Below are 25,662 nucleotides of genomic sequence, written 5' to 3' on the forward strand. Positions count from 1 at the left end.
ATAGTATGACAGTATTAAACATAAATACATTCACATAAACAGTGCAAAGTAAAGACAAATATATTAAGGAAATAAAAAGTAATACATATACCTCGCTGGCCGCATATAACCGAGAGGGAATGAGTACTTAAAATATCCAGTTCAAAATAGAAAAAATAAAAACATTTGCTTCTCGACACAGGGAAAACTTCTTTTCCTCACATCAGGGAAAAATGTGTCGCCTCCTGTTAATTACCTGTTGCACATTAAAGTGTCCCAGTGCAACGCAAACTGAACTTTAGTTCCTACTTCTAACATTCACAACTCAATATTCATGAATAATAGATTAAATGAATATATAAACCAAACATATCAAATAATGATATAAATAATAGTTATGGCAGTTAAACCTGCTTTCAGGCCCTGTTTCCACCAAACTGTGTCAAAGAAACACATGCATTACTATTAGAGTGTTTTTAATGGCCTGGGATCTGTAATATGAAGCATGTTTAACATATAAAGGATATATTTTAGTTTTCTGACTTCACTGAACCTAAAAATTCCAATCAGGTGTCCTATGACAGGAGAGTCCTGGAAATGTTTAACAGCCCGAGCATGAAATCACCTTGGCGGACGTTTTTTGGTAAAAGTGAACCACCATTGTGGAGCTGAAAACCCCGGGTTAACCCTGAAGTCACCTCGCTAACTGCAAATCCTGCTTCAAAGCAGAGGGTCATGTTCCATTTGTTCTGGAGAGGAGGAGATCTCTGCAGCTAAAACCATCCTGAACTAGCAAAGCTTATTGTAATGACAAGAATAGTCATGAAAACACCAACTCCCATGATCCCACACTGCTTCACTGAGAGACCTGAAGTGGCAGAAAAGGATTGTGCATTTTAAAGACGATGTTTTATTTCAATTTTGAGCTTTTTTTTTTGCTTTAGGTCTTCCTCATTCCTCCAAATCATCCATTATTCAATAATTTCATAAATAGTGTATTTGTTGGCCTAAAAAGGAGGCAGTATTATCTTTGATTCTGTAAAGTGACAGTTACATCCCCCACTGTGCTGATGTTATATTTTGCAATTACAGCATTGGTTTCATACTGTGTAATGCATTTTGTCTTCTCTTTCAAATCAAGTGGATTTATCTGCAGCAGAGCCACGTCCCAAAAAAAAATAGCACTAATTTTGACCTGCCACCTCGTCGCTTGCTGCAATATCAGTGCCCCAAACACAAAGCAAGATAAAACCTCATAATCTGCTTGTAGACCGCTGCACAAGAGCTCAACAATGTGCAGGCATGTGTTCATGCATGTGTGTGCGTGTGCATGTTTATGAGTGTTTGTTGTGCTCATAGATGAAGCGACAGCTCCAGTGTTCTTTGTATGAAAGCAGGCTAGAATGCCCAAGGCATCTGTTGACCCAGCTGGCATTTGCTGAGCGGTTGTAGTACGCCAGGTTAAGGACAACATTTATCCAGCATGCATTTGTATTTGGGTATGTGCATATGTGTGTGTGTGTGTGTGTGTGTGTGTGTGTGAGAGAGAGAGAGAGAGAGCAAAAGGGAGAGAGGGAGGTTTTATATGTTTGTATTTTTATGTGTGGGTGTGTGTACTGGGGGGTGAGGTCATGGTGTAACATTTCTACCATGCCTGTTGATTCTGGTGAGGAATATGTCAAAAAATAAAATTTGATTTAACAGCTAGCAGCAAGATAAAGCTATGAAATACATTCCACTGCACCAAACAAAGGATTAATTGTAACATTTTCTAAAACAATTGCTCTTTTCGTCACACGATTTGCTGCAAACAAAACCTTTATTCCCTCATCTCCTATACATGAGTGCAATACCAGCACTCGTAGCCCGAGGTGCTGAGCAACAACTCAACGTTCTGTCTGAAACTAAATATAAGAGAGACGGAGAGAGAGAGAGAGGAAGAAGATGCTCTTGTTTAAAAAAAAAAAAAGTCCTTCAGGCGGTGAGAATATGGGAAGCAGAACTTTTCTTGGAAAGCAAACACACACACAAAGATATAAAATATATGTAGATAACAAAGAGGACTGTAGACAGCAACAAGTTCTCCAAACCTGCCATGAAAAACTATATTAGTGCCTCTACTGGTGGTAGGAGGCCAACCCAAACTTAAGATAAGATAGGATAGGTTCAGGCAACAAAACTACCAGTTTCACTTCAAAGTACATGGTTAGGTTTGGGAATAGATCATTCAGAAAGGGTAATAATGGACATTTTACCAAATACCTCTTTCCAAATATTACAATCATTTTGAAGGGTTGGGAATCGAAGAAAATATCTTGTCTCATATGACAATATCGATATAATATCTATACATTGCTCAGAACATGGATGTTAGTGCTAGAAATTAGGTGGTTATTTACATTCAGTCATGGAAAAAATTATTAGACCACCCTTGTTTTCTTCATTTTCTTGTTAATTTTAATGCCTGGTACAACTAAAGGTACATTTGTTTGGACAAATATAATGATAACAACAAAAATAACTCATAAGAGTTTAATTTAAGAGATGATATCTAGACATTTTCCATGTTTTTATTGATAATGATTTGGTTATTATGATTAATATTTGGTGGTTATATATATTATATTATATTATATTATATATATATATATATATATATATATATATATATATATATATATATATATATATTCTGAACTAACCAGACAGTTTGAGATGTCTGTGAAAGCATTGACAGTCAAATCTACAATATTGACGTCACTATTGAGGTATTTGCTCAAAAATATTGCGATATAGATTTTCTCCAAGTAGGGGAGGCCCAGTCTCATATCCCAGTATATAATATGGATATATTACTCAAAAGTAATTGATGTAACTACTGGAAGTGAAGTCGTTGACACAAAATGTGACGTAGCTGCTGAACAAACAACACATGGGGTCATTTTTTTGTGGGGGAGGACAGTCGTGAAGACAAATCTGGACAATTTATCTGACACACATAATTGGAAAGCAAAGCATAGCGATGTCAACAGTTGTTTCTCTCGCTTTTCTCTCTTTTCATGGACTGTTGTTGTTGTTGTTGATGATGGGGATGATGATGTGTTTGTAGCGAGCTGCCACAAACTGTCAGGCTAAATAGAGTGGGTGTAAGGGAAGTCAATTCCTCCCCCAACCCTGTCTTCACGAGCCTATTGATTTGGCAGTCGTCAGAGAGTGACAAAGGAGTGAAAAATCAAAACATATCCGTCTAGATGGCGCGGCGTGAGTCAGAGGGAGGGCAAACAATGTAGTAACGGGGGAGAAAAAGTGAAATAAGGATGACCTTTTGTGGAGCACCATTTAGTTTGTGTGTTCGTTTGGAAAAATGGACCTTGAATAGAAGATTTGATTCACTGTGATATTTCTAAAGCCTCGTTTAGACGTCAAGGCCGCTTGCTCATATAACACGAGTCATGGCAGCGCTGCTTTCACTTCTCATGAAACTTTCAATTCTTTGCTTTGGATAACTAATTGAATCACTGTTTGGACTTGAATGCCTCTATGGAGACATTAAGCCCATATGTGCACTCTGGTTAGCATATGTCACACTGTACTGACACTTTACATTAACATATAAAAGCCTGCTGTCTCTACTTTGGATTGATATTTCTCTAAAGGAGAATTCAAAGTTACCTCCAAGTAGCCAGCGAGCATGCAGAGTGGATCGTCACCATCTTGTTTTGGAAATGAGGCTTTTAGGTGTCTGCTAAGAATAATCAGGCTCAGTGTAATTAGCATGTCTGAAAGGTTATTCCAAAACACTTCATTAAACTCCTTCCAGGAGAAGAAATGATTCATTAAAACAAAAGGCAAAGTATCCTTGAAATGACACCACTTTGGTACCAAAGGAGCCCAAATAGCTGTCAAGAGTAATTGTGCTGTTTTGCATTTCAGAAAAATTTGTTCAGACAGGAATCAGTTTTGTTCCCATTTCTAAAACATGTTCATATCACTGGTGAAGTTGTCTTACTGTCAGGAGAATCCAACTGTCCAAATTCACCATTTGTCTGATTTCACAAGAGGAAAATAATGAAGAGCGAGACCTGGTTCCTCCACGAGCAAAATAGAATCACAGGGCTCTCTATGTTGTATTTAGTTTGGCATTTTAATGGCACAGTGAGAAAGTTTTACTGATGCACATGCAAACAATGCACAGACTCATTGTGCCTCTAACTGCAACTCAAAGTAACTAATTTCAATTCATAAATCAGTTTGTTTCCCTTCTTTATACTTAGTTTTATCATCTATGAGATCGATTTTGATTCCTCATTTACAACATTATTTTTTAAAGTATTGTCACACAGATTTTGCTTTTACCATGAGCATTTATAACCCACAGCATTTGCATTGTTTTATTATTTATCAGAAGACTATTTAACGTCAAACCTGATTCCTCTATGTTATTGAAATAGCCATAAACTAACAAAACTCCGTTGAGATGCATATATAAAAAAGGACACATAACAGTTTCGAAAGTGTATTGTTGAAGGATTTATAGTGAATGTTGCACTGCATGCTGGGAAATATATGCAAGTGCATCCCAACCTGGGACTCCCTTAAGGAGCAACAAGATAAATCAGAGGGGTTGTGATGATTAATAGTATATTAAAAAGAAAAGTATACACTCACCAGCCACTTTATTAGGTGAAGTGTGTACCTAATAAAGTGGCAGGTGACTGTATGCTAATGTCTATTTTTTTTTTTTTTAATTTATAATACAAAATTATGGATAGTTTTACCTCTCTCAACATGTAAATGATTCAAATGAATCAATCTTTGGTCAATCTTTGGAGCTTCTTAATGTGAATAATATGTTATGTTGTCATAATAAACCAATCTTTCAATTGATAAGGTCACACAACAAAATATTTGGAAGCTGCTGGTATATTCTAATAAGCTGATGAGATTTATTTAACTTGAAACAGACATAATTCATAATAAAATAAAAACTTTTTTTATCTTGTATAAAGTATGTCATAAATTTGGTGGCACATTTGGTGCTTTTACATTAAATACTACTAATGTAGGTTTCTGAGGCTGAACAATGTGTGTTCTGTGGCATAAATAACACTAACAAGTTGACGTTTTTACACTATATTTGCACTAAGCTTTAATATCCTCACTGAGTTAATGTTTTGTTTGGGCTCCTGGAGACCCTGGGCCATCTTTAACAGCAGACAAAACATACTTAACATTGTTTTATCGCCATTAAATTTCCTCTTTTTATGAGAATTGCTTTATGCATCTGATTTTTAATAGATGGCGTCTTACTTACTTCCTCTTGTTTGGGTATATGAGGGAGTTTTCCATACTCTGACTGGTGTTGATTGTATATTTCTCCTCAGGACAACCCTTCCAAATCCCAAATATGTCTTTTTGTATTTATGTTAGTGGAGTTTTATTTACTACTTGACATTAGTAAGACCTCTGTGGGGCGTAATTGGTCAAAAACATCAACACAAGAGTTATTTCATTCATAGTGCATATAAAAACCTTCAAATGTGTATTGAAGCATTGAACCACTTTAATACTCTTCAACTGCTTATTTGTTTTTAATAAGGTCAGGCGAAAGGAAGTAGTAAATACGGTTGATTTAGCTGTAAAAAATAATAATAGCTGTGGAGTGTGGGAAGGCCTAGTCCACATAACACAAAGGTTGAGTCTTTTTCAGTGTTAAATATGATAGATTTTCTCTGGCACACTGCCATCTTTTGAATTTACAAAACTATAGAAAGCATTTGTGGTGTTATTATGCTTGAAAGCAGCCAGTATCACAACAGGAACACACTGCCACGACCTACAGCAGCCTCTAATGTTCTTTGAACAGTTTCTGTGCTGGGTTTTCTTTTAACCCGTGTCCATGAGTGGGGATTTAAAGAGGAGGGCAGATTTTCCTTTAGCTTGCAGAGTTGTATATTCCACTTTAATGGTAGAAATCAGTGAGAATGCCTGGATGAAGCATCAGCACATGCTCAACCTCTCCAATCCACAAATCGACACTTTACCCCGAGCATCGTTGTGTTAATGCCACTTCTCTGACGAGAGGAGAGCCCTGGATGTACAGAGCCAATATACTAATGTATAAAGGCCAGCTGTATACAATATGTGTAGACATACTGAGCACTCCATAGGTCAAACCTGCTTCTGCTCAGATACAGGCACATAATTGTAAAAAGCATTGACGGCAGATTTCCTTGAGTTCAACCAAGATAGCCTCAGGAAATGAAAAAGTGTCGTACCCTCTGTGTCAAGCAGGAGAGTATGTCCGTGGCCATACATCCACCCACTCATACGTGTGGTGTTTTATGAAGTTGGCCTCATATCGAATGAGTCTTCTTCGAAAGACAGACGCCACTTACACCCCCCGAACAAATCTCCACTTCCTTTCTTTATGACTGCAAACAAACTCCATTTTGTATTGCGGTTGTGGCTCCCACTCGAGTGATGTAATCAGATCAGGTGGAGCCACAGAAAACCTCAAATGCCAGTGAGGGATTGGGAAAGCGTGTGGCCGCTAAATGAAATCAATGAGATAATCGATAAGTGGGGGCTGGAAGAAGAGGATTACTTAGAGCTGGAGGAAACACTCGGTAGGCCATTCACTCATCTTGATTAAAGGCCTCGCTTGGTGGTTTGACGGCGGCCGGCGTGCAGCGGGTTGACACTCGATCTGGGTCAATTATGAAATAAGATCCTTTTAATTACTCTGGATGTTTGCTATATAGTCTGTCTGGCAGACATGAGAATATGTGTAAGGTTTGAGATATGTGAACGCCTTCTGTTCTGATTGATTTATCTGCCCACTGTTTAACTCCCAGAGCTGCTCTGAAAAGTATGTAACTTTTTTTGTCCCTGCCGCCCTGAGGTCAAGTTTTTGGCTCGCTTTGTTTTCCTGTTTGTCAGCAGGATTACGATAAACTACTGGCCCGATATCCATGAAACTTGGCCAAGAAAGAACCCATTACATTTTGGGGTCGATCCAAATAACATACACAATGCACAAATGGTTTTTCACTCCCTTAAAGGAGACCTTTTCACCTTTTTATCTGTCATATATGTAGTGCCACAAAGTCAGATGTTCATAATTAATGTGGATATTGAACAGTTTTTTTCTCTACTCTCAGCACAAGCTAATATAATCTGACAGATTTCTACACATCTGCTCCAGGCCTGTACTGTATTGTAAAGCTTGCATAACCTACTACATGTTGAGACACTCAGCTTGGAATCAGAACAATCCCAGACAAACTGTAGCTGCTATTCTCCACAGTCTTTCCACTGCTACATGTAGCTACATGCTAACTTCAGGGTTGCTGATGTTGTTAATTTCTCCCCAGTTTTGTATCACATTCCTGCTGGAACATTTTCCATTGTGTTGTTTTTGGTTGGGAAGCTTTTTTGTCTGTTTTTCATGTCATAAAATGCTGTTATACTCCGTTACAGTCCAGACCTGGAGAATAGAGGTGCAGCAGCTAGGGTAGTATGAGAAAAATAAACACATTTTCATAGAAAAAACATGTCCAAGAATTTCAAGGATCCATTAGAAAAACTCTATTATCAAGTGGATAAAAGTCTAGAAAATAATGCGGCAAACCAAGCGGGCTTAAACTCAGACTGCTATTGAAAAAAACATGTCTTTCAAACATAGTATTCTTAAAACACTGGCAACAGAACATAACACAAATAGTTATTGTAAAATGTGACGCATATTAAAGCTACATTATGTCTTGTGACATGGAAGGTTATCCACTGGAGATTAATCTGACATTTAATTTAAGTACACGCAGCTAAATTTCATGACCTTTCAAGGATTTTACTGATGCCATGGCTTTCCCATGGCCGTGGGAACACTGTACACCACATAAACATGTTCTGATAGAAATCCAAAAGACAATCCTGGACCTGACAATGAGCAGAATGTGTCCTGTAACTCTGTGCAGCAGTGCATGGCCCTGGCTATGTTTTGCACCTCTGCGTGCCTGCCTAGTTCCATGTATTGCTTTGCTCGCTTTGTTTCAAGCTGTGCAGTGATCTAAAGCTCCACCCTCCTCCGGCTCTTGATTAGTTGTCAGAAAGCCAAATATCCCACAATATGAGACTGATTAGCCACTCTAACAATGACTTGATTGAAAATGTAGCAAGGCTGCAGGCAAAACAGCACCGAGCACAAACACATCTTTACCCCTGAAGATTTCCCTTTGTTGATGTAATTATATTTGAGACGTTGTTTTTAGGATATGTTTGCATATTGAAAGGTATATTAACAAGCACAATGATTGCACAAGCTAATGCCAGCTGTGTTCCCTGTCATGTAAAACACTCCACTGCGCTCAAGCTAATACAAAACTCAATCAGGGGGCACAGCATTAAACAATGGAGGGTTTTCCATACAGTTACTATTGTGGCTCACAAAGACCGCCAATAAAACCCAACCACTGAGACTTATAGGCCAAGTGCTCTGCAGCGGATGGGCTAATAATAATAATATCTGGGAGTAACACCAAGAAATCCCTGGGGATAATGCCAGATAATCACTACTACACACACCCATGGGCTTGAACCAGCAGCATGAGTTGCAGTGGCTGCAGAGTTTAGAAGTGCAGGACGACTGGCAAGTCTTCAGTACAACACTTGGGACTTTCATCAAAGCTAACATCAAAGGCTAATACCCGGGCTGAAAAGCTTTTGGGGATTTTTTACAAAACCTAAACAAGAGCAGACACATTGAATCTGACCGTTGGGAGTGAGATAAAAGCTAGCTGCTGACACTTTAGTGCTAATTAAAGGGAAATACTGGTGTTTTGGATTGATTTTCCCATCATCATGCTGCCATTTGTAGCTCTGCATGACTCCGAGACATCACAAGCAACATATAAATACGCTGATTGACAGATCGTGTCATTTTCTTTTCTCCTGCTGTACAGTGTGTTTCCTGCTTGGGTTGTTGTAGCCAGTTATCAATGTTATTGCCTCAAAAGAGCACCATAAAAAACAAATGCAACACAAAAAAACAATGCAGATGTGCCCGAGGTAGCACAAAAACAAGACATAATGTTAGGAGTGGGTGTTCGAGCTGTAATGGGAATTCCGAGTGATGACTAACCAGCCACAGGTACACTTTTTTGGGGGGGAGAGAAGGAACCCTGCAGCAACGAAAGCACAGCTTCCAAATACAGAACACAAACTATTTCCTGTACCCTGTGGATTAAATGGCCCAGACTTAAACCAAAGCAGGACCATTGAGATTTACACCAAAGCTGAGTGTACGAGGTGCGCCGATGATGTTATCCCTGCTGGAAGTGTTGCATCAACTGCCAGCTCCTCCGGGGGAACTATCACACGAACTACGGCAGTCCTGCTGGGCCACAACAGTGTTGGAGTGCTGTGTGCCCAGCGTGTAAAAGAGGCTACTCCACTCGGCTGTGATTCCAACAGCTATTATCCATCGCATTAATGAATGGGTCCTACTGTTAGACACCGAGGCACTACAGCACAGGAACAGCTGACAGAAAACACTCTGTTATGGCTTGTAAGGTTTTTAAAATCTATTTCCTAATGTAATGGGACATATACCACCCTGCTGCACAACATATAGCACTTCCTTTTACACCATTACATGTAATAGGAGCAGCAGTATGACAGTGCAGAAATGACCCCTTCTTTTAAACATTTAGATATTTTCTGAATTCTTCACATCAGATATTTTGGATTCTCAGCCATCTTGGATTTTACACTCATATTAGTGTTGTAGTGTCAGGCATTGTATGGTAATAGAGCCAGCACTGCAGCACGAGTAAATGTGTCATTTTCTCTCCAGGGGTACCAAGGAAGAAGCATCCAAAAATCATGATGACATAGCCTAAAAATAATATGGTAACAGAATATGAACATGCAGCACAGTGTAAAAAACATCCTCTATATTGCACACCAGTGGCTCCCAAACTTTCTCCTCACTGCCCCTGACCAAGTCACATATTTTATGGATATTTCATATTATAGTTAATGCATAACAATAACAGTAACAGAACAGAACAACTGATAAACTGAACCATTAAACATTGGAGGGCCCCTGGGCACAGACGTGCAAAAGGCCCCCAACCTCTACTGCATTTTGCATCTTATTTTAGTTGTTTTGGGTCTCACTGTTGTTCTTTTTTGCCTTTTTGTAATGTTTTATTCTATTGTTTTGCCAAATTTTATAGTTCATTTGTGTATATTTGTGTCTCTTTGTAGTCATTAATATTTCCTTATGGTCATTTTGGGCAATGCGTGTCTTTTTCACTGGCAAAATTATATTTTCCCTGACACTTTGGGCCCCTGGTTTTTGCAGGTAAGCCTGTTTAGTAATCCATCCATGCAGTTAACCCAAACAGTGAACACATAACTGCAGGAAGATTGTATAAAGCAGCGATTTGCATGGATTTTTACCATATTACTTCCAGTGAATTTTGCATCAAATATGAGTTGTCTTGGTTTTCAAGGACTTTTAATATAATTCTCTGTATTGTATTTTATTTTTCAGTTAGCAGTGAAGGTCTTCACTCTGCCCTCATCCTATTTATAGTTCAAATAATAACACAGACTTTAAAAATAACAATTGAATGTGGTTCTCTTTAAATAAATGAATGAACTCTACATTTTCATTTCAGGCCCTTTAAAATCAAGACGACCTTGGGACCCCCTGTGCAGCTTTGGCGATTCCTTGTGCAGGTCGAGACCCCCACGTTGGGAACCAGCGGTGTACGGTAATGACGCAATTTTACGCAAAATTAATTTGACCTTATTTCGAGAAGGTTTCCATATTGAAGAAGACATAAGGCGGTGAACTTGAACTAAGTATATGTAACCTTCCATATATTAGGTATGCAAAACAACATGAACAGATGATAAATCAAACCTGTCACATGTCTTTGGGGCTGGCTCAAACATTTTCACTACCTTTAATACTGATAGAATACCTCATTTGAAACCTTTTTTCTGCTTCAATTGATATTTAAATGTTGCCACCACCAACGCATGTATCTGAGGCTGTCACAATATTACATTTTGCATGAATATTGTGGCAATAATTAACCCCAGTAGCAAGAATATTTTGCAATACCTAGCAAACATATAATGCTATCAGTCAATCTCATCTTTAACTATATTTATTATCTCTTTTGGCAAATTAATTACACTCAAAATATGAGTGTCAGGAGGTGAAGAGAGTCTGAAACCATAACTGTACAACAGTTGGATTATTAACCCGATTCTGTCATATGTGTATTAGTATGTGATTCCTCAAATACTGTATAACAGTTATTTTCAGTACCAGTATACCGCAAATCCTCTATTTTGAATGTTTTGTTGGCATTTTAGCACACTGAACTGCAAATTATTTGAGTTGTAGCTGCTATGGTCTGTCACATGTTGCATTTAAGTTGAATAATGCTTGCAGTGATTGGCTGTACCGTGCAAATAGTCATTTCTCTAGTAAAGGTTTTCTTTGGCTGCAGAAGTTTCAATGCTACTTTGTACTGGAACATTTCAGTTGATACGTTAAACATATTGCATACAATCACCCAGCTCTCCACGTTTCACAACACCAATGAAAATACCTAAAAGTAAACATCTTTTTTTTCTTTTTTTTACTCAACCTCAACCACACTTTATTTAACAAAATAGAAGCAGGTCAAATATCGCAAAGCATATAAATGTAACTTTGAAACACAGCGTTTGAAAATTATGACAAATCATCAGTGGGCTGTGGCACAGTAATACTCCACAGAAGAGACACGTAGTTACCCCAACCCCCCCAACACCACCTCCACCTCCACCACCACCACCACCACCACCACCACCCCTCGTCGTGATTGGACAGAAACGCAGGGAACAGGAGTTGAGGGGGAAGCAGGGTGACTGGACAGAAAATGCAGGGAGGAGATGATGATGATGAGTGTTTGTCACAGATCTGCTGAGATGTTAGTCCCCAAGGTCAAGCTGCATGGTTACAGTGTGGTAATGGGGAGAGGGGGGAGAGGGGGGGCAGCTGGGAAAGGGTGTATACACATACATGCAAACTGTCACGCAACCTCTCTATCTCTCTCTCTCTCTATCTCTCTCTGTCTCTCATTTGTCCTCACACAAACGCACACGTGTGGGGCTGCATGCCTGTGCACGCACACACACACACACAGGCAAGCCTGCACGCACTGGCAAAGGGGGCAGCAGACAAAGAAGGCAGGGGAAGTGATTCAGCACCATGGACAGCGCTAGTCTGTATACTGGGGGAAATACTGCAGGCCTGCTAGCTGGGGAGCGGTGGGGGAGGGTGGGGGGGAGAGTCAGGGGGGTGTAAGCCTATCTCACATCAACTCTGTACACGCTCATCATGGCCATGGCATCTTGTTGCCGAATTATGCTGAAAATCTTGTCTAAATTAGGCATCTTAGAGTGCATTTCTTTAAGAAAATCAATTGGCAAAGACAACTTGACTGGAATATTTCATTATAATTCAAATGAATGAAAATAAACATTAAATTGCACATTCCTTGCATCTGTTTTAGACACTGCAGAGATTTTTTTTTAATACTTGAAGTATGCCCCAATGGTTTAATTATTTTTTTGTTCCAAATCCACGCTCAGTTAAAGCAGTATAGGCTAAGCAGCAGACCCGACAGCTGAGCTCTGCAAAACAGGTATTAAGTCATGGCATTGTTTTCATGAGCCCACAAAAACCATGCGACCACCCCCCCTCCCGAGAAGAGTATCTCAAGTTCCAAAATGCTGAGTTGAAAAAGGCATCTTGCATTTATCAAATTACCTCCACATATGTGTGTGTGTGTTTGTGTGTTTGTGTGTGTGTGTGTGTGTGTGTGTGTGTGTGTGTGTGTGTGTGTGTGTGTGTGTGCCTCCTTTCTTTTTTCCCAAGGAGACACACTTCTTTCATGCTTGGTTCTCTCCATAGCATGGCCTCTGTTTGTTTGTTAGAAAGCAGTAACCCCCAGCACCACCACCACCACCACCATCACCAGCCAAAACAGCCTATTTCAAGCACATTTTGTAAATACAGTGAGTTTCTTATTTGGACAAGATTAGATGGCTTTACAAAAGCTCACAATATGATGAAAGTGAATCATAGCCATAAGCTTTTTTGTGGAGGAATACTTCTTTTTCTGACATTTAAAAAAAGCATTCTATTCTATATCAGTCTACCTGCGCTGTTTACATAGATCGAATTACATAGCTCAATTGAAAACACTTCTTTTGCTCAGTTGTTGAAAAAATATGATGGTATAAACCCCCCATTTAAATGACTTTTTTGTTTTTTTTTCTTCCTCTCACCCAAAGCAGGCTATATTCATTGACACACAAAACCACAGAACTGTTATTTTAGCTACATTAACTTTGCAGCATAAGCATCTGAGTGACGTTAATTGGTCATGCTCATCTGCATGTCTGAATATCTGAAAGTCAACAATTGGCACACCATAAAATAACACAGTTTACATTCATAAAGGAGATGATGAGCGCGCAGACATGGATTTAATCTGCACCATCTAGTATAAATAACCCCAATATTTATCGACAATCAAATGATAACAAACAGAAAATAACATGCACTGACAGCTTCACGTCCATCACTCCTTTCCGATAGTCATCATTGTCATTTTTTTTTTCTCTTTTCTCCAAGTTTAAAACAACAAATACAAATCCTAACTGCAGGTTCACAAAAAATAGAGAAATGGCACTTTGTAATAGTCATATATAATTCTTAATATCTATATATTGTCATATTGATATAACATGAAAGGGTCGCTTCTTTGTTGGTTATGGTGGTTATGGTTCCTCGCCGTCATGTGTGTGTGTCTGTGTGTGTGTGTGTCTGTGTGTGTGTCTGTGTGTGTGTGTTGAAACCATGCGAAATATCTTCATGCAGATTATGATACATCAGTCCGAGTATTTACATTTACATTCATGCGTTCGTGCACCATTCCCTAGGTCCTCTGTCTTTCCTCTCGCGCTCTCTGTCTCACACACACGCCCTCACTCCCTCGCTGCTTTTCCTCTTTTCATACAGATCCGTAGTCCGATTGCGGCAAATAGCAGAACTGGGAGGAGGAGGGAGGGAGGGGGTTTTAGCCAGGGGGGTTGGCATATACATATATTACAGAGTGGGGCCTGTGCAGCAGCAGCAGACTGACTTACTTGGTTCAAAACAAGACATAAACAAGTCTGTTTGCGCCTCTGCAGGATCAAAAGCGCACGATTCTCAGTCTGTTCTGTGCGTCAGTGTGTCTGTGTGACTGTTTGTAATCCTTATTGTACTAGAGTCCCTTTTTACGCATCATTTGTCGTGGAGAGGTGCGTGCTGCAGTCGAAGCCCCGGTGCGCGCCCCCGTCTGCGTGATAAGGCCCGCTGTGCCAATACGACGAGTCGCACACTGTCTGCAAGGAATTGATCTCAGATGCGGACGAGTTGCCGTCCCTCCGCTTCGATCTCTTTCGATTCCGCAAAATAAACACAAGCATTCCTACGACAGTGAAAGCGGACGTGACGAACACCAACAGCAGCCCGGGGACGAGCACTGAGATGGAGACCCTGTTCGGCTCCAAATAAGAGTTCGAGCGCGTCCCCGAGTCCAAAGTGAAAGTGCTGTTTTTGGACAGAGGTGTTTGGGGGGTTTTACCATACAGTTTGGGGCACATGAGGTCGTTCCGGACTTCGCGGAAATCGCATTTCCAGAACTCTTCAGGGGACTCGCATTTGAGATCACTCACTATCACGTCCGCTGCGAGTTTCTCCGTCCACTGCTTGAAGGGCACGATGTTGCACGAGCAATCCCACGGATTCCCGTGCAAATCGATCTGTATGATTGAATTGAGCTGGTCTAACACTCCAGTCACGGGGAGATAGGGGAAATAATTATTATGCAGGCTAATTTTGGATAAAGAAATCCCAAGGAAAGCATCCACGGGTAAAGATTTCAGCAGGTTGTTGTTGAGAAACAGAACCCTCAGATTTGGCATGGGGCTGAACGCACCTGCCACTATCAGCTGGATGTCGTTGTATTCCAAACTGAGATATTCCAGATTCACAAGGCCCACGAACATCTCTGCCACCAGCGTTTCCAGATAATTCTTATCCATATACAGCCACCTGAGCTCGCTCTGGTTCTGGAAAGTGCTGTTGTCAATCACCTTGATGTTGTTCCCACCCAGATCAAGCAGGTTGAGGCTGGAGTAGCCGAGCAGCTGGTTCTTTTTCACTGCATGGATGTTGTTATCTCTCATGTTCAACTCGTGCGCGGATAAGGGCTTAGGTTTGAGGTTGGCTAAGCTCTCGATCTTTTTGCCCTCGCAGTTGACCCCCAGCCCTTGTCTGGAGCCGACCAGCTTGCAGTTGCAAGGCTGGGGGCACGTCATGTTGTTCAGCTGCTCTCTGTCCCCGTTCACACCTGTCACCACTGGAGTGGGCTTCGTCTTCAGCTGCCAGTTCTCACGAGATTTGGAGCGGCTCTTGGGTCCGTGGCCGACGCCAGGCGTCGGGGGCCCGCTGGTGTCTTTATTGGGCTTGTAAGGCGTGGGACGCGGGGCATGGGCTGCGGTCTCAGAGGTCTCCTCCTGGGTGGGAGGGGCGACCAAGCTGGTGTCCACTTCACCGTTCTGTGAAGGGCACAAATCCGCTTCTGACGTCTCGTTTAAGTCGCTCCCTTGGAGCCTGGTGGGCGCCTCGCATATCAGCCTCCCAATAAGCGCGTTATGCGGTATGTTCTCCAGCCATTCCTTAAGAGAAACCAAGTCGCAGTTACAGTCCCACGGGTTGTCCTCCAACAAAACCTCTGCAATGCCCGGTATTTGCTCAAGAATCCCCTCATAAGGCAACGTTTTGATTCTGTTTCCCCGCAGGTCGAGATGCGTAATGGGCACATGTTGAAACACGTTTATAGGTAGCGCACTGATGAGGTTGTCGTTAAGTATTAACACTTCAAGTTTATTTAGGTCCCTGAAAACAGCGGGGTCAATATCCCTCAATAGATTGAAATCAGCTTGGAGATATTCCAAGTCGTCTAACCCCAGAAATGTACTCTTCCTGAATGATCTTATCTTATTGTTATTGATGTGCAGCCTTTTCACCAGCTGCAACCCCAGAAAGGCGCCAGGGACAATGTCGTGCAAACCATTGTTTTCCAAATGCAGGCTCACAGCATTGTAAAAGTTGGCAAACTCGTTGGGAAATAGCCTGGATAGAGAATTCCCGTGCAGCAGCAAGTGATAAAACTGCGAGCTCGGGCCAGTCAAATGCTGCAGAGTGGTGAAGCTCCGTTTTTCGCAGTCTATGTGCAGATCTCCCTCGATCTCGTTGCAAGAGCATATCTGCTCCTTACAAACGTCCCTTGTAACATTTCCACTAGCAACACAAAGAGCCGCATTCAGCAGAACAATCCAAAGCAGCATTTTCTTAACGTGGACAATTCATTCCCGGTTTCAAGACATACGAGCTGTGAATTCAGTCTACATCAATACGAAGAAAAAAATGAGACATTTATGGAGAAGATAAGGCAGTTTTGTCTATAACAGATCCATGCTGCATCTAACCTGCTCTTGTGTCCAGACTTGCAGTTTTAAACGTCTCTTTCACGGCTGAACCCTCACAGCCTCCGCGCGTTTATGATAAAAATCAAAAACAGCGAGCGACAGTAGAGTCCAGCACATCTTTCGGCTTTTTTCCACTTCGTTTCAGACTGACCTTGGCGGAAAAAAACTGAACAAATCCGTGCCTTTTTCTCCCTCCAGTCGTGCTGCGTGCTGCGGGAGCTGTCCCCTCTCCCCTGGTGCTGAATTCACACCCTGCGCTGGAGCTTTAGAGGCGATCCCACCGCTGCAAAACACCCGCATCCCCCCTTACATCCTTCGGCGTCTTGCCTCGCTCGGTTCCCCCTCTTTTTTGGCGATTTGGGAACGCGGAGACGGTGTTCATCCTAGCGCTGTGCTCTAAGAATAATCTGACACCCTCTACTGAGCTGTAATGGCAAAAATCCGTCGACTGACTGAGGGAATGCTGAGAAGAGAGAGCAGAAAAATCAATCCACATACAGGAGCGAGATTTTTTCTCTCTTTAAATCACACTTTATAGCTTTTGATGTGTACGTTATTCCCCTCCAGAGGCGCAGAAAGAGGTTTCTGCCACCAAAGCAGACTGTAAATTTTGACTCTTAAAGCTCGCAGCTCCATGGTAAAAGTGTCCAAGTCGGCATCGTCGAAAACACTGGTGAGATGTCACATTAGGATCGTGATACCTCACTTCACTGCCTTGAATTACCCCGCATTCTTAAAGGATGAGCGTTACTTCAGCGCATCTTTCCTCCATATGTGCGCCTCCGATGTGACTTTCGCCCCTTTGCTCTGAAAACACTGTTGAATGCGGTAAAAACAATAATCCGCTACAGGCATGCCTCAGTCCAGCAAAAAACAGTTGACTATACAACAAACGATGCGTCAGTGTGGCACCCTATATGCGCATGTGTGCGTGACGTTTTTTTTTTCCTCCCAGTATGAAATCCTTTGCAAAAAAAATAGAGCTACAACTGTAAGAAAAAAGCAAGGGAAGTGGTTTGAACATATCTCCTATCGATTTGGATTATACTCCTTTGTTTGAGAGTATTACATCAGCTGAAGCGCAAGGGAGTTGAGGTAGTTATCCTCCCCCTCCTCCCCCTCCTCCTCTCTATGCAGTGCTCTGTTGGAATTAAGAGCAGGACACAAAATGGGAAGTTAAAAATCCTCTCTGACATCATTTTTTTTTTTTTTTTTGTGCACAGAGGAAACAGCACGCAGTGTAATAAGAGACAGATCTAAGGGGAGTCAGGAGATTCCACTTGCAATAAGCAAAACATCATTAGGACCACCTACATATGGCTGTAAAGCACTCCCATTATAGTCCATTGACGGGTTATGATTCCTCCCTGCACACCTGCTGCCTGCCTGCCTGTCTGTCTGTCAGCCAGTCTGTCTACCTGTTGGCTTTCTTCTTTGATTTATATCTCTGTCTGGCCGACAGTAGTGCTTCTAAAGGGGGCAAGAGGGGGCCATGCCCCTCTCATATTAATCTCTTGACCCCAATAGACTGTCTTTAGAGGCTGTAATGGGCTGTATTTTAAAGCTATAGTGAATTTACTGGTATTATGTGAGAGTAAAGGACTTAAATAAGACTCCAAAGTATTTTTAAGATTATTTTTTGGATCTTTTTCATCTTTACTGATACAGAGAGACATGCAGCAAAGTGCACCGGGCCAGATTTAAACCCACTACACTGCAAGTACTAGGCATAATGATATGCACTCTGTGGTTGATCCACCGGGACGCTCTGACCCAAAAGTGAATTTTAGCGAGGGGAAAAGCTGACATGGCCGTTTTCAAAGTCTCCCATGACCTCTTACTTTAAGATATCTGAATGAAAATGGGTTCTGTTGGTACCCATGAGTATCCTCTTTATGCTAATCTTATGCAGGTTTGCACAAAATCCATGCAGTTTTTCACAGGCAGTACAAATGTTATTTTCGCCTATTTTATGTTATTATTTCTGCATTCTGTGGTCCCTAAATAGTGTTACAATTGCATAAATTGATTATCACTGGCAAGCAGAGACTCTTGTTGATTCAATTAGCTTAACTGTATCTAATTGTGATGATGTTAGTCCCCATAGTAGACACGTCATTGTAGTGAGAGCATTTCTTTTTTTAAACCTGACCTCACTGTTAACTACAAAGTGGTTTCTCGGCAGTTTGCAGAACAGAAAGTGCTCCCATCCATTCGTCAAAAAATTCAATTCTTACTTTCGACATTTTGGAGAAATGTCAAAAGTATTTGATACCAATTCACAGCACGGTCTCCCTTGAGGTCTTGGGGTCTTAATGTGGTATTTTGAAGAGGCTTTTGATCTTTTTTTATTTCTATGAGTGGTCAAAAATGGGGAGTTTTTGGCACCAAATATGTACAAATGGTATCAATGCAAAAATGACTGCAACAACTTATGTGATCAAATAGTCCCAAATAAACCTGATTTATTTACTGTATTCATGGCATGTGACATGACATACTGTGCAGACTAAAGGACTAAAACCAGCAAATAATCCGACTCTAATGAAGTACATTTACTCACTATATTACTTATTTCCTATATAGTTACTGTATGTATGTACATACTTGGGTACAGCTTAGGACTGGACAATCAATCAAATAATAGCTTAAAACAATTTAAAATTATCTTTAGTAATCAAGTATCAATGGGTTGTGGGCAAATATTAGTTAGGTTTTTTAATTTTTTAAATTTAATTTATTTAACTTTTTTCATTTTATTATATTTCTTCAATTGAATATATATATATATATATATATATATATATATATATATATATATACAGTTACAATTTTATTTAAAATAATTATGATTATGATTTTTGCCATAATCAAGCACCATAGTACAGTTTTGAGGTACTCATATTTTACTTGAGTGTTTTTATTTTATGCTACTTTGGATATATTGTGGAGTAGATGTTTTTATGGGACATATTGTACTTTTTTTATTTCTATCTTATAGTATTAGTCATTGCTCAGTCTCACATTGTAAATACAAAATGTAATATTGCTGTGATCCAGGACTTTACAATGATCACTCCTTGTCTGGACTTTATGTTCATTGTTGTGCAATTTCATAAACAAGGATTCAGCAAAATCCCCATAAAACAGTTTCAACTTGAGTCTAAAATGATCCCAGGCATGATCCGTTCTCAGTGCCGCATATTGGTCCCTGAAGGGAAAAAAACATCTGTCCAAAGGAGGATTTCCAAAAGAGCAGTTCCCCGTAGACACACAGCGAGTCGGTGAACCAGAAACAGAGAGAGGCAGCACCTTGTCACCGAGCAAGAAACGGTGAAAACACAAGCCTGTTGGGGCTGAACGCTACAAGGTTGAAGTGAAAAGAATGTGGTTGTGTGGGGATAGAAAGAAGAAGATCGCTGACTGAACTTTCAGCAGACGGGGTGCATTGTGGGTAATGTAGTTGACAAGTAGAGTCTTCTGCTTAAGTTTATCATAGTTAAAACTAAACTAAAATCTAAAAATAGGTGTATTTTTTTTTAGAAAGCAAACACTGTGATATGATGCTGTGTACTTACGAATATTAATAAAAAAAATAAAATAAAATGATTAAAAATAAAAAAAATTGTATTAGGACTGGGATGTCCAATTTATATTAAATAAATATTTTTTAAATTATTTTTGAAAAATAAAAAAACTGAAATTAATGACAAAAAGTCAAAATAAATAAATTAAAAAATCAACTAAAACAAACAAACTCACCCTGGAAACACAATGAGAATTAAAAAAAAAATGAATAAATAAAACAAAATGACAGAGACTATAATAACTCTTATCGATTTTCTTATTTGCAAAAATAATTATGTTAATAAATTGTACAGGTTTAACAGGATAATAGTTATCTGTAACTGAGATGATAATAACTTCAATGGATTGTATCTCAGTGTTAGTGTTGGTGTGAGAGCTAATAGTTGAATAGTTCGGATTTGAGAAAGACATTGAGTGTTATTGTATTCTTTCTTCTAATATGTTGTCCTGGTGATGTTGTCTCTTTGAAATGACTCTAATATCGTTATTGACTAGCAGGAGTGACTGTTATTTTCTGTCTTTGAGATAATTATATAGCCTCATGGAAAGCAACAATTCACACAGTGTAATAGTGATTGCTTTCTGAATGCTTTTTGTAATTGTTGTCACTATAGAGACAAACGAACACTAAAGCCAATCAATAACGTTCAATCAGACGGCAATGTTGTACTGCAAGATTACTTGCAATTTCCCTGTAGTATTCAGATGAGGTGGATATTTCTAAATGGCTTTTACTGGCAATCCCCAGTTGTATGTGGCACCAATTTGACACATTTTATGGAAATGTAATTTTCAACTTATTTCATGCCAAATTTGCGGTACATACCTGTTTAATCCTTCCCTGAGAGAGACATATTCAAAGAATCCTGGGATTTATCAGGCTAAGCCACCATGTTTTTTTTATAGGAAAATCTGCTTGACCTTCCCTCGGGTCTGTATTTGAAGGCTTATTTATCTTCTCTCTCAAACGATTAAGACATTCACTGAGCACATGACTTGGCTTTGCAACCAGGATAGAGACAAAAAAAAATATCTCCATTTAGCCGTTTCCAGCAAATCGTCTCATCAAACAGCAAATAACATCTTTTCCCTCGGCACCCGCTTCCCCCATGAGGTTTTTATTTATTATTTTGGGAGGGGTGGGGGGCGAACACATGCCACATCAGCTCCAGATGTGCACGCTCATCTCCTGTAGAAGTGCTCTCTCCCAGGGCTTCAAAGGCGGGAGGGTTTGAGAGACTGAAATACTCCACGGGTAATTACAGAAAGGTCAGGAGCAATCTTAAGCTTGTTTTCACATCAGCATGTACGGCTCAGTGTGCGCAGACAGCATTCAAAATAAGGCGTCGATGTTTGGGGCGATTCATGCATTGGGAGTAAATCATGTTTGATCAGCAAGCAGATGAGGTGAACTAGAAGAGGGCATGGTTTAAACACAATTTTAGTGTTATCTGAAATCCAGCCAAACTTTACTTTATTTCCAAATCACCATTTCACCCAACTGTGATGTAGGTTAATGAGTAAAAGCATGGCTGGGTTGCTGAACAGGCCCACCACACACAGGCCCAGGAGACCAAAATGTCGGGCAAAGGGACGCAAAACATCTGCAAAAGATGCAAAACAACAGAAAAGAGACCAAAAATAATGCAAAGAGATGCAAAACAACAGAAAATAGACCAAAAAAACTGCAAAGAGATGCAAAACAACAGAAAAGAGACAAAAAAACAACTGCAAAGAGATCCAAAACAACAGAAAAGAGACAAAAAAACTGCAAAGACATGCAAAACAACAGAAAAAGAGATTAAAAAAACTCCAAAGAGATGCAAAACAACTGCAATGAAATGCAAAACAACTGATATGGAGTCAAATAATTAAAGTTCGAGATTAATTTGAAATGTAAATGAGAAATGTGGGTAAAAAAACTAAAACTAAATTTGTTTATATTTTGAATCAGGACTTGAAAGGATTACAGTTGCATAGCATTCAGTGCTGAAATAAAAAAATTAAATTGAAAATTGAATGGAATCTTAATCTTAAAATGAAAAATCTAATTGAATTGCGGATTTGGAGAATTGTGACACTCTGAGCAAAAAATCCACAAAGAGACTCACAGCAACGATGACAAGAGGCAAACAACCACAAAGACAACAAATTCTCTACAGAGAGACTCAAGATGACAACATAGGCAAACAAAGCAACCACAAAGACACTCAGCATGATTATAAATTGGCACAAAATGAAAAAAAGAAAACATATAATATTATTTCTGCTCTGTAAAACCAATAAGAAAAGTCATTTCATGTGAGCCTGAAAGGGAGGTCTTTATCAAAACGAAACCTTTTATTTCTCATGTACTCAAATTGTCCTCTCTTTTCAACACCCTTGTATTTTTTTTTTTAATTATGCAGCGAAGTTCTTGCAGATGTGTCATGTACAGAAAAAGATGGGTCAAGTGCAGACTGGAAGTCAATACAGCTATTGGCAGAGGCAGCAGCAGCGCTCCCGATGCATCGACCGGCGATGCTGTATGGGGAATCAGCAGAATGTTTGACTTGAAATCTATACACATCCATCCGCAAACTCCATTCACCCCCTCCTGTCTGTACCATCAACACCACTCACAGCTGAGCCGCTGAAATCAGCTGAGAGTCCAGTGAAACGAGGCTGAGAGAAAAACATGTATGTTGTGGTCTGAGTCGCCAAAACTCAGGAATATTTTTCGTGCAAACATCCAGTTCTCATAATATGACAAAAGTCTGACACAAGTGTTGGTCACTTGCCTTCAAGGAGTATAATTTAATTAAAGCTTTGAGAGAGTATACCAATGCCTCGTGACAGTTTGTACCCCTGCAGTGTGCTGCCACGGCTTTTAAAAAACTAGAAAAGAAAAAAAGAAAAAGGTTCTCTTGCAGATTTGAAAATATAGCTCTTAATAATACATGTATGGGCCTTATTTTCCTTGCAAGCTCATATGAAAGATACTTTTGTTATTGGGGTCAAGAGTACCTTCACTGAACTCAGTACATTAACACAGTACATCAAGTGTATATGTACAAATTTGAAGAACATACTTCACTTTAGATTTGTCTTTTCAAATGCAGCTCCATATGTCCGCTCTGGTACAACCGAGGGAATTAATAAAACAAATATACAAATATATATAGCTGAACAATGAACCAAGATGATGCTTTTGTATAGTTTCTTTATACAAACATTAGAGACATATGCTCATAATATAAAAAGAAGAAAATAGCCTTGCACAGACAAATTGATAACAATATATTTATATGTAAACGACATAAATTGAGTATATAGATTAAATTATAATTTAAAAAAGAAGAAGAAACACACTATTCCTCTGCAAAAAGATTGATTTACATTTTCCCACTTTTATCACTATCTTTTAGTATTTACTAGCTTTGAAAAGTATGTATATAATATGTAAACTCACATCCAAATCCAATTAAATGAAAATAATAAAATTACACTTTTACAATCAATATTGATGTTCTGATTAATTTAACACAATATATACTACTCAATTCGAATCCAGAAAGTAATTGAATGTATAGGCCCTACAAAGGTAAAAAAAAAAAAAAAACTACTAGTACTAGTCTGAAGAGTGATGACGTCAGGGCGCAGCTGCTCACCTGGCTGCTAATTAACGAGCAGCTGTCAGGGAGCCAGAGACTCTACGCTGAAAACAACGTATGGATATTTAAATATGGATTATTATGGATTTACAGTATTTGAACCAGACCGGAGTTGGTGTTTATTGGACCCGTGCAGAGACTAACAACGTTTTGGTGAGTTTTTATTTAGTTTCTGTGCAGTTTTAATGAGGTGTGTTGTCGCGTGAGTTAACGAGGTAGCATCATTAAGCTCGTCTCCGCTGTGACAGACAGAAACGTGAATTCGGTTTTATTTTTCTGTTTAGCTGTAAGTATATTCAGTTTCTTGACATTTTGCTCGTCTTGTTTTTATATTTATTTGTCTAGAAAAGCCAAGAGGGCTCGTGTACAAGTGTAAAGTAGTGAAGTCGCTGCTAGGGCGCAGTGCATTCTGGTACATGTAGGCAGAGCTCTGCCAGCAAGAAAACTCTGCTTTCTTTGTCAGTATAGCACGGAATTAAGAATGCATTGCTCAAATAGACTATATTCACTATCCAGACTTCCAGTGCTGTACATTGCCATAATGCAGACTTTTTATTAGCACAAAGGGAACTGAAGCTGTTCAAAGCCACCAGACCCTACTGATAATAGTCATTTTACTGGTCTACCACTGTTGTTTTGTTTGTTTTTGTTATTGTGTGACTTTAGTGTTTTAAATTGTTAGTTTGTATTAACAATAACAAAACCTAATGCAAAAACATGTAATACAGCCTCCATAGAATCACATATTTAAATGCAGATATTTACAGCATAAATGAATGTGTTTACAGCCTGGTACAAAAATTGAGATGACCAAACTCAATGCAAATTTTAGGTTCACTAATATTATGCGAAAAAGCTGCATGCAACTCTCTTTAATATATGAGTTGTGTTCTGCAGTGTGCCAGCAAACTTTCTCTGGTCAAAATGCAAAAAAATAAAAAAAATACATAGACTCCTGTTATATCCTGTTATATGCCATTTAACCCTCTGAACCTCTTGAAATACTTCCATGCTTGCAAAGTATGTTTCCTTCAAAATAATGTCCAAACATATACAGTTTATCTTAGAAAGAAACTGTGAAAACAGGCATTATTGTTGGAGTTTTAACTTTTACAGATCATCAGTTATGAATGTTAGGAACAATAACCAAAATAATGCTTAAAGTTGTGCTATTAGTGCAAAATATACTGTTTGCACTATATTCTCCTCAGCGACACTGTGAAGCCATGGTTGATTCTGCTGAGACGAATGGTCACATGACCAATATTCACTGAAAATCTGTTTACACAGAGCAGAGAGGAGAACAAAAATACAAATGGCTCAATAAGCATAAGCAGTGTGTTGTGTGTATATATAGATTCAATTTCATTCAAATATTTTTTTAGGAGTTCACTCTAACTGTGTTATTCTGCACAAAATGCATTTCCAGTTGTGCCCACATCTAGCCATGTGCTGGTTCCATAGAGCTGCAGGACTTATACTGTTTATTGAAGTGAAATATAAGGCCACAGTGTGTCAAATTGGGAAAAAAGAGTGAAAAGTGCCCTGAAACTGCTTTGGGTCAGAGGGTTAATCCTTTATTTTCGGCCTGATGACTGTATAACTACATGCTTTGTCAGTGTGTGGTGGCCAGCACTAATCTATATAAACATATGACGATGCTATGAAATAAAAAGTTGATATATCTGCTTTAATTCTTTAATTGGTTTTGAAAGCAGTGCTTATGCTCAGTCAGCCAGAAGGATATTGTCTGCTTCTCAAACACTTTTTTTTCTCCTTTTGTATATATCTGCCTACATAAACATTTACATATAAAAGCCTGGCC

At 39.4% G+C, this 25,662-nt stretch overlaps 1 protein-coding gene and 1 long non-coding RNA gene across 2 annotated transcripts in view; one reads left to right on the forward strand and one right to left on the reverse strand.

Annotated features, from left to right (window-relative positions):
* Positions 1-12,907: 12,907 nt before the first annotated feature.
* Positions 12,908-17,521, reverse strand: LOC131962818 (SLIT and NTRK-like protein 1). Its single transcript, XM_059327904.1, has one exon. The coding sequence runs from the start codon at positions 16,453-16,455 to the stop codon at positions 14,338-14,340; it is 2,118 nt and encodes a 705-aa protein (XP_059183887.1). The 5' UTR covers positions 16,456-17,521; the 3' UTR covers positions 12,908-14,337.
* A 6,348-nt stretch (positions 17,522-23,869) lies between these two features.
* LOC131962825 (uncharacterized) overlaps positions 23,870-25,662 on the forward strand; it is a 250,953-nt gene continuing 249,160 nt past the window's right edge. The window contains exon 1 of the long non-coding RNA XR_009389967.1: positions 23,870-23,990. This is a non-coding gene — a long non-coding RNA (uncharacterized LOC131962825). The remainder of the gene's footprint in view (positions 23,991-25,662) is intronic.

This window comes from Centropristis striata, chromosome 24, assembly GCF_030273125.1.
Source record: "Centropristis striata isolate RG_2023a ecotype Rhode Island chromosome 24, C.striata_1.0, whole genome shotgun sequence".
NCBI lineage: Eukaryota > Metazoa > Chordata > Actinopteri > Perciformes > Serranidae > Centropristis > Centropristis striata.

Excerpts from the sequence above, each read along its gene's own strand:
- LOC131962818 (XM_059327904.1), bottom strand. The coding sequence starts at position 16,455 with ATGCTGCTTTGGATTGTTCTGCTGAATGCGGCTCTTTGTGTTGCTAGT.